Source organism: Mandrillus leucophaeus, unplaced genomic scaffold, assembly GCF_000951045.1.
Source record: "Mandrillus leucophaeus isolate KB7577 unplaced genomic scaffold, Mleu.le_1.0 Scaffold340, whole genome shotgun sequence".
Lineage (NCBI taxonomy): Eukaryota > Metazoa > Chordata > Mammalia > Primates > Cercopithecidae > Mandrillus > Mandrillus leucophaeus.
This window is the reverse complement of record NW_012103588.1, coordinates 1069969-1079782: the sequence shown is the minus strand read 5'-3', so window position 1 is coordinate 1079782 and position 9814 is coordinate 1069969. Positions and strand designations below refer to the sequence as shown.

Genomic DNA, 9814 nt, shown 5'->3' with positions numbered 1-9814 from the left:
GTGTGTGTGTGTGTGTGTGTGTAGTGATTTAAAAATCTCAGAACATCAGGAATAAAAAGGACTTTAAAAGGCATTCAATTGAATTTCCTGATTTGATGTTTGTATATCTTTCACAATATCTCTGACAAATGACCTTCCCAAGTCTATTTTAGAACCTCAATAATGGGAAACTCGCTTTGGCTTAGATACTTTTCTGCCTTTTATCTGTTTTGTTCTCTACTTACAGAATTAAACCAAAAGTAGAAATGTTAGTCGTAAATCAAAACTAACTATTTTAACCAACTGATTGAATGTATATCTAAAGTTCAGGTCACTAATTATCTTTACATGTGAAATGCCTACTTTTGCATTCACATTTGTCAGGAAAATCCTTATGTTATTCAGCCAGAAGCTATCAAGTATGCCTTTAGGGGATAAAAATCTACCAGTGATTTGCAGTTAGATAACATATGCTTGCATTGCTCCCTCACTGTACCTCTGAGAAGGCATTTAAGATTGTAATTTTTAGCAGAAAATTGCATTAGTTTAACTTTGGGGGGTTATATTTCTCTCCAAATACTATCAAATTACTAATATTTAATTTTTTGTGATTGGCTCAGCTGATGCAGGACAGCCAATTAAATTCAGTTCAACAAATGTGGAGCTTTGTCTATGTCTCATGTGCTATGCCAAGCACCTGAGGTGATAAAAGTTGTTGACCCCACATGAGGGGTTCATAATCTAATGGGGAATACCGATATGTAAACACAAATATCATAAGGAGTGAGAAATCCTCTACTGATGGCACGAAGTCTTGTGGGAGTGAAATGGCACTAGTGATTAATTCTGACTCGCCAGCCCAGAGGGTGGGTGGTGGAAAGGGTGGTAGGAGAAGGAGAGAAAAGGAAAGGAGGAAGGGGAATAGATATAATGTATGAACTTTCACATGTAGTTGAGCGCCGCAGTATCTTGAATGTTCCTTTGTTAATTATGTAAATAATAATAGTTTAGATGTGTGGACCATGGTTATGTTGTTGAATGGTTAATTTTCTAATAAAAATGTGTTCGGCAATGCCAAAATTTTCAGTTTTCATTGATGCATTAAAGTAATTCATCCTCAAAAATAAGTGACAAATGAAGATGTATGTGTTAAAAATAACCATGATATTTAAAGAACCTGTTAAGAGTCATTTGTCCCCGGGATGTGATATGTTTTATATTCAGTTCTCAGGACTTTCATAGTTCTTTGCATCAGTCAGATCTGTATCTTTTACTCCATTTCATTTGTTCAGGTGAAAAGTGAACCCTTTTGACCTATGCAGATAAGGATTTCTCAGCCCTTAGATTCACTCTTTGCCCTTGATGAGGATGCATTTCCCATCTTCGAGATGGCAACCATGGGGTTATCCAAAGAAGAATGTAAGGGTAGTGATTGCCCTGCCATCCTTTTTGATAAAGTACTGCCTCAGAGTATTGTACGCTCCATGAAGAAAGAAATCATGTCCGTCTTTTCTTTGCTGTAGCTCTAAGCCTACCATAGGAGGTCCTTATTTGTAGGATCAATCAATGATTGTATTACTATTGCTTCACTGTATCACACAGTGTTAGCAAAAGAAGTAAGAGGTGGGAAATGAGAGCATGATGTGATTTCTTCTTTTTATGAATTACCAAAGCATTTGTTTTTTCTGCAGTCTTACAATCATGTGTTTGCTTGTGTTTTGTCTGCTTGTTTGTTTCATGCTCCTTCAGCAGTGCCAGAGATGAGCCAGGCACTGTGGGGGATTTAGGCCCTGCCCGGTCTGAATTCTCTCATCACAACAGAGAATCCTTGAGAGCGGGCATCATACCATATGTACATTTATCATTGTATGATAGTATGCATAGATAGATGCTCAGTAAGTATTTATTCAAAACTGAATATTAGCACCTTTGAAATAGGAGAATATCTCAACGTGCTGAGAGAAGCAGGTACTACAGACTTGCTGGACTTCTATCAGCCAAGAATCTTTAACACCATGTTTTTCCCTTTGTACCTTTTTTAAAAATGTTTATGTATGAAATGTACTGAGCCTCCCCCACCCTGTGCATCTCACTCTTCTCCTATAAAAACAGGATGTAAAGACAGGGTTGGTTGGTAGAAAGGAATCTGCTAATACCTAGGTTCCAATACCTTTGAGAGACAGAGAGAGATGTCATTTGGCTAATGTTGTAGGATGGAGAGCTGGCACCCTTTTTTCTCTCTGCCCATATGCGTTTCCCTTTTTTCTTTCATTTCCATATGTGATATGATAGTAATGTATTTTTTGCTGGTCTCAAACAAGAAAACCTATTGGAGGTCTTTTATTGCTTGGATTGTCTATGGTCTTAAATCATCTTTGCCAATTTTCCTATTGTCCTTTCTATACTAACGACCTTGACTGCAAACCTCCAGAGTTCAATAACTGATTTGTTCATTAGATTGAGGCCTTTTTCCAAGAAGGGCTGAAGCTCTTATTACAATATGATTAATAATATTTGTGGCCATGTATATACATACTTAGGTATGTTGTGATCCATATTTTTTCCAAAAAACCATCTTGGTTATAGATAATTTGGTTTCCATCTGTGAGAGCAATAATAAAATCTGTATACAACTGGGCGCGGTGGCTTACGCCTGTAATCCCAGCACTTTGGGAGGCTAAGGGGGGGCGGATCACGAGGTCAGGAGATCAAGACCGTCCTGGCTAATATGGGGAAACACCGTCTCTACTAAAAATACAAAAAATTAGCTGGAGGTGGTGGTGGGTGCCTGTAGTCCCAGCTACTCAGGAGGCTGAGGCTGGAGAATGGTGTGAACCTGGGAGGCAGAGCTTGCAGTGAGCTGAGATCGCGCTACTGTACTCCAACCTGGATAACAGAGCGAGACTCAAAAAAAAAAAAAAAAAGTCTGTATACAAGTGGTTAACATTTTCAAAAATATTCAAGCTTCTGCTAAGTACTCGAAATGATCCAAGGGATACAGTGATGAGAAGAGTAAACATAGTAATCTAGTGAGGGAGACAGACAATAGACAAACAGCAAATATATAAATACAAATTCTGGGCAGTTATGGAGGAAAGCATCAAGATGCCATGCTAGAGAATGAAAGGTCCAGCTTCAGCAGGGTGGTCAGGGCAGGGACTACATTTCTGAAGATGTGACAGTTAAGCTGAAATTTGGAGGTCAAGAAGGATGCAGTCATGCTAGGATGGCAGAGAAAGCCATTGCAGGCAGAGCAGAAGCAATGTTTTTTGTTTGTTTGTTTGTTTGTTTTTTAAAGCCTGTCCTTTGAGCAGGAACTATTTGTTTGGGGGTGAGGATGGTTGTGGAGCATGGACATCGTATTTTGTACCCAGTGAGTGAGGTCTAGGATCAGGAATGCAGACTGTGCTCATGAGTCCAGATTTCTTGGAGAATCCTTTGTATTTCCATACTCACCTCTACAGTGCTCCCATTTTAGTCCTTGCGATCAGCTCAGTAGCTGCAGACCCATGTAGATAAGTGCTGTATGTTGTCTTCCTAGTTCCTTTAGCTCAGAGCATAAATAGGTGGTTGGTTCATAGATGCTTCTAAGTATGACTGGGTAGCATTAAAAATCCTTTATGTTAACTTGTTCTTTCAGGATCTGTGATTGTTAGGAGCCTTTCTTCTGGACATTTTCAGTACAGTTTTAGCTTTTCTCTGTCATATGGAGTTGAGTAATTCAAAGTGATACCAATAGGATCGTTTTGAGGATGTCGTTTGTTTTTTGTTTGTTTGTTTGTTTTAAAGAGATAGAGTTTCTCACTCTGTAGCCCAGGCTGGAGTGCAGTGGTTCCATCATAGCTCACTGCAGCCTCAAACTCCTGGGGTCAAGTCATTCTCCTGCCTCAGCCTCCGGGGTAGCTAGAACTACAGGCACACACTAGCATGCCTGTCTTAAGTTTTTTATTTTTTGTAGAGATGGGGTCTCCCTATGTTCCCCAGGCTGATCTCAAACTCTTGGCCTCAAGCAGTCCTCCCATTTTGGCCTCTCAACACTTTGGGATTGTAGGCATGAGCCACTATGTCCAGCCCTTTATGATCCATTTTGAGTTAATTTTGTATATGGTGTGAGGTAGAGACCCAAATTCATTGTTTTGAATGTGGATATTGGGTTTTCCCCATGCCATTTGTCAAAAAGACAATTCTTTCTTGATTAAATTGTCTTGGCAACCTTGTCAAAAATCAACTGACTGGCCGGGCGCTGTGGCTCACACCTGCAATCCCAGCACTTTGGGAGGCCAAGGCAGGCAGATCACAAGGTCAGGAGATTGAGACCATCCTGGCTAACATGGTGAAACCCTATCTCTACTAAAAATACAAACAAAATTAGCCGGGCATGGTGGTGGTGCCTGTAGTCCCAGCTAATCAGGAGACTGAGGCGGGAGAATGGCGTGAACCTGGGAGGCGAAGCCTGCAGTGAGCCACTGCACTCCAGCCTGGGTGACAGAGTGAGACTCTGTCTCAAAAAAAAAAAAAAAAATATCAGCAGACCATCAATGGAAGGGTTTATTTCTCCACTCTCAATTTTGTTTCTTTGATTTATATGTCTATTTTTATGTCAGTGCCACACTGTCTTAATTACTATAGTTTTACAATAAGTTTCGAAATTTGGAAGTATGAGTCCTTCACATTTTTTTCATCAATATTATTTTAGCTGTTATGGGTTTCTTGCATTTCCATATGAGTTTTAGGATCAGCTTATCAACCTCTGCAAAAAAGACAAATGGAATTTTCATAAGGTTTGCACTGAATCTGCATATCAATGTGGGGAGTATTGCCATCTGAATAATATTAAGGTTTTTGATTCATGAATTTGGGATATGGGATGTTTATTTGTTTAGATCTTTTATTTCTTTCAATGATGGTTTGTATAATAGTTTCCAGTGTACAAGTCTTACGTTTCTTTCTTTCTTTTTTTTTTTTTTTCTGAGACATGTCCTCAGTCTGTCACCCGGGCTGGAGTGAAGTGGCATGATCTTGGCTCACTGCAACCTCTGCTTCCCAGGTTGAAGTCATTCTTATGCCTCAGCCTCCCGAGTAGCGGGGATTACAGGTGTGCACCACCACACCGGCTAATTTTTGTATTTTTAGTAGAGACTTTTGCCATGTTGGCCAGGCTGGTCTCGAACTCCTGGCCTTTGGTGATCCGTCCACCTTGGCCTCCCAAAGTGCTGGGATTACAAGCTTGAGCCACCACACCCAGCCTTACATTTCTTTTGTTAAATTTTTTCATAAATATTTTTATGCTATTTCATTGTAAATGGAATTATTTTCTTAATTTTATTTTTGGATTGTTCATTGCTATATGGAGGACTTTTGGTTTTTCTATTGTGGTAACATATATATAATGTCAAATTTATCATTTTAACCATTCTGAAGTATATAATTCACTGGCATTAAGTATATTCACAGTATTCAGTGTTTTGTAACCATCGTCACTATCTATTTCCAGAATTTTTTCATCATTCCAAGTAGAAACTCTGTACTCCTGAGCAATAACTCCTTATTACCCCTACCTCCAGCCCCTGGTAACCTCTACTGTACTTTTTGTCTCTCAGAATTTACTTATTCTAGGCACCTCATATAAGTGCAGTCACACAATGTTTGTCCTTTTGTGTCTGGCTCATTTTACTTAGCATGTTTTCAAGATGTATCCATGTTATAGCATGTATCAAAATTCCATTCCTTTTTATGACTGAATTATATTTCATTGTATGTTTATACCACATTTTGTGTATACATTCATTTATCGATAGATACTTGAGTTGTTTCCAGCTTTTGGCTATTGTGAATAATGTTGCTATGAACATTGCTGTACAAGTATAAGTGTCCAGTTGAGTCCCTGCTTTCAGAGTTCTGCTGGATGTATACTTAGGAGGAGAATTGCTGGATCATATGATAATGTTTTGTTTAATTTTGGGGGTAACTAAGAGGCAAACTATTTTCCACAGCAGCTGAACCATTTTACATTCCTACTAGCAATGGACAAGTGTTTCAATTTCTCCACATTCTCACCAACACTTGTTATTTTCCTTTTTTTTAATAATAGTCATCCTAATAGATGTGAATGTTGTTTTTAAACTAAGAATTAAACTGCATCTAACAATCTTTGTAATAGTAGATCCCTCAGATCAGTGTATAGAAAGTGTGTTTCATTGAAAAGAAAGTCAAGGAAAATTGTGAATTTTCTCTATTCAGCTTTGTTTCCTTAGTAAAATAATTATAATAATTCCTTATTAAATTATAGTAATTTCCATAATTTATTATAGTTGAGGATAAATCTTCAATGTAAGGCTGGGCTTTTTAGAAGAGGAATATTTTAAACTTTATCATTTTAAAGATTGGAAAATATAACTCTTCCTATATTTTTTGTGACATTAAAGACAACAGAAACCAGTGGTAGAACTCTGCCAGACAAGGGTGAAGAGGCCTGTGGATATTTCTTGAACCCTTCCTTGTTGTCACCAGAATGTTCACCAACAACCACGAAAAAGAAAACAGAAGACATGAGTGACCTCCCCTGCGAAAGTCAAAGGAGCATACCTCTCGCTGTGACTGATGCTTTAGAGCATATTATGGAACAACTCAATGTTTTGACACAGGTGGGCATGGCACAGGTTGCATGCATTGCACTTGGGGGTAAGATACACAAAACCATTCTGGATACAGCAAGTTGCAGAACTAGCAGAGCAGGGGAAATTTTTCTGTACTAGCAAAGCAAACTCAAGGTGGCGATGCCCTAAACAAGATCTTATGGAAATGAACTCAGAGCCTATGCATTTGTGTGTGCACGTGCACACACACACACACACACACTTTAAGCCATTCCTAAGAAAAAATTTAGAGCCATAAGAAAAATATATTGGGAGTAACCATTTCTGGTTAGTATGAAATATTGCCAATGTTTGTAGATTTTAACTGAAAATATTCTCACTGTCCAGTATATAACTTCTCTTATCCCAAAGCCTCTTACATTGATGCAGTGATCTTCCAGGTGTGATGGTTTTGCATTCCCATGTTAGAATATTACCCAGTTTTTGGAGGCCAGTTTACCTTTGCAAAGAAAAATACAGTGGATCTTAAATAATATACCAAAATTCTTGGTTACAAGGTATAGACATAATTTAAGGGAAATGGTATGTTGAAATGGATACACCAAAGGTTTCTCTTCCAGCTCTGTTGATTCATTGTTCCCTTTGAATAAGTCTTCTCTTGTTCCTCTTTGATATGTAGAATGAGAACACTAGATACTAATATTTGTTGGAGTGGACAGTAGCAAGTTATATAAAAAGATGGTAAAATATGAACTACAGAGATGTCAATTACTTGTCCAGAAAAAAAATATTTCAAATAGAAATAACTTTTGCATAGAAATTACCCAATTGGTTCTCAACCCTGACTGTCCGCTATAATCATTAGGGCAGCTAAAAAACGTACATATACCTGGTTTTCACCTCCAGAGAGTCCATTTCCATTGGTCTGGGATAAGGCCCTAGCATCAGTCTTTTAAGAACTCCCATATGATTCTGTTTTACAGCCAGTGTTGAAAACCACTAATTTAAATGAATATTTTTATCCTGTAGATATCACCTCAGGGCCTTTGGAGGCATCTGACAGATTGTGAGAAAGAGCCATGTGAGAACTTGGAGTCATCATATGACTTGCTCAAAGAAAATCATGTTAAAAATCACTTCGTTTCATTTTGTACTATTGTATTATACGTGGCTTTCTCTTTATTTATCAGGCATCTCTTTTCCTTAAAGGCCATCGCCCTCTTCACTTCATGTCAAATTTAGTTGTAGTTGGTTTGTTTCCCATATTGCCATAACTTCCTCACCTAAACTGTTACCTTTCAACATTCAGTCCTCATTAGGGTCTCTCTCGAGTGAATCTTTCCATTCCCTGTTCTTTCAGTTTCATGACCTATTCTCCTCCTTTTTACCGGATTCAAAGCTAAATAAATCACTTTAAGCTTTATTGAATTTCTGTATGATTTTTAATTCTTAGGGAATGGATTCATTTTACATATTAAAAAGGTTAGAAGCAGGCACAACACACTTGCAAAAGGGGAGCAGTGACTCTGTGGGCAAGCAGCAAGTAAAATAAATACATTCTGATTTACTTTAATTCCAGGTGACTTAACAACACCTAACTAAGTTGGAGGGTGTTTATTGTTAATGAACTATAATTAGAAATACATTGAAATGAAATTATGTTTTAGATGGTAGACAGATGGAGTTAACCCTTTTTAAAGGTGTTAATAATGTATAAATAACTTTTAGCATTTGGAACTGTGATAATGTATAAGTGTCTGAAGGGCTGGGCACAATGGCTCACACCTATAATCCCAGCACTTTGGGCCTCTGAGGCAGAAGGATTGCTTGAGCCCAGGAGTTCAAGACCAACCTGGGCAACGTAGTGAGACCCCATTTCTTCTTTTATTTTTTTATTTTATAGAGACAGGGTCTCACTATGTTGCCTAGGCTAGTCTCAAACTCCTGGGCTCAAGCGACTCGCCCAGCTCAGCCTCCCAAAGTGCTAAGACCTCATTTCTACAACAACAAAATTAATTAGCCAAGCAGGGTGGCACGCACCTATGGTCACATCTACCCAGGAGACTGAGGTGGGAAGATCGCTTGAACCCACAAGGCAGAGGTTGCAGGGAGCTAAGATCAAGCCATTAACACTCCAGACGAAGACCCTGTCTCAAAAAAAAAAGTGTCTAATAAAATGCTTGGCACATAGTAAGCACTCAATAAATGGTAGAATGTATTAACAGCATCGCTATTATTTTTAATTAGTAATGATCTATAGATTGTAAAAAACATGAAAAGGCAAAAGCTATTAAATAATACCTTTAAAAATTGGTTACATTCAAAAGACGATAGGGATTCAATTTTTTTATCTTAAAACTGGTTGACTAAATACCAAGCAAGTGTCATGTGTTTCCTACATGAACTCTACCATTAGGTAAGCAAGTAGTAGATGAGGAAAATGTCTCTTATTTATTAGTTATCCCAACTAACAAAATGTTTTAATGATATTATTAGAATATCATCATTTGCAATCTCCAGGAATTAATAGATGTAGACATTGAGTCACTATGACATTCATGAGAAGAAATGACCAAAAATTATTAATCTGCCTTCTAATCAGAGAACAGGCCACCACCTGTAGTCTTTCCAAGGCATCTAACCTGATCAAGCCTTTGGATCCAACAGCCAACTTAGAGAATATACAGAAGATGGAAGAACAGGCTGAGCTGCACCCTGAATGTGCAGTTTCAGAGCTTGTCAAATGGCCTGAGCTTATCAACAGACGAATTGTAAAGAAAAGAGAGGGAGAGGGTGGGCACCTGTAAATTAAGAGAGACTTTAAGTGACACATTAATTCTTGAAATGGGAAAGAAAATTATAGTGTCTAGGGATGCACACCTGAGAAATAAAACCATAAAGAAAGCAATCATTTTAAAGGTCAGGATAGTGGCTATTACAGAGGGCGGGCAAGGACGTCACGTGGTAGGCACATGGAAGGCTCCTCTGGGGTGGCTGGCGGAGTCTAGTTCTTGCTATGGGTGATGGTTTTGAGGATGTATTTCTTATAAGAATCCATTAAATAACACATGTACCTTGTGTGGGTTCCTGAATAACCTATTTTATAATAAGAAGTTTTTTTTAAAAAAAAAAAAGATACAAAAGAATGAAGACAGAGTAGCCAATATCACAAAAAATTAGATTTCCCAAGTTTAACATATTTCTTATAAGAATCCATTAAATAACACATGTACCTTGTG

General features: G+C 38.0%; 1 protein-coding gene across 2 annotated transcripts in view; it reads left to right on the top strand.

The window, feature by feature from the left end:
- LOC105545862 (POC1 centriolar protein homolog B) overlaps positions 1-9814 on the top strand; it is a 110977-nt gene that overhangs the window by 98753 nt on the left and 2410 nt on the right. For both annotated transcript variants that reach the window (XM_011988902.1, XM_011988903.1), the window contains one exon: positions 6405-6623. In XM_011988902.1, coding sequence (XP_011844292.1) covers positions 6405-6623 — 219 coding nt within the window. The remainder of the gene's footprint in view (positions 1-6404; positions 6624-9814) is intronic.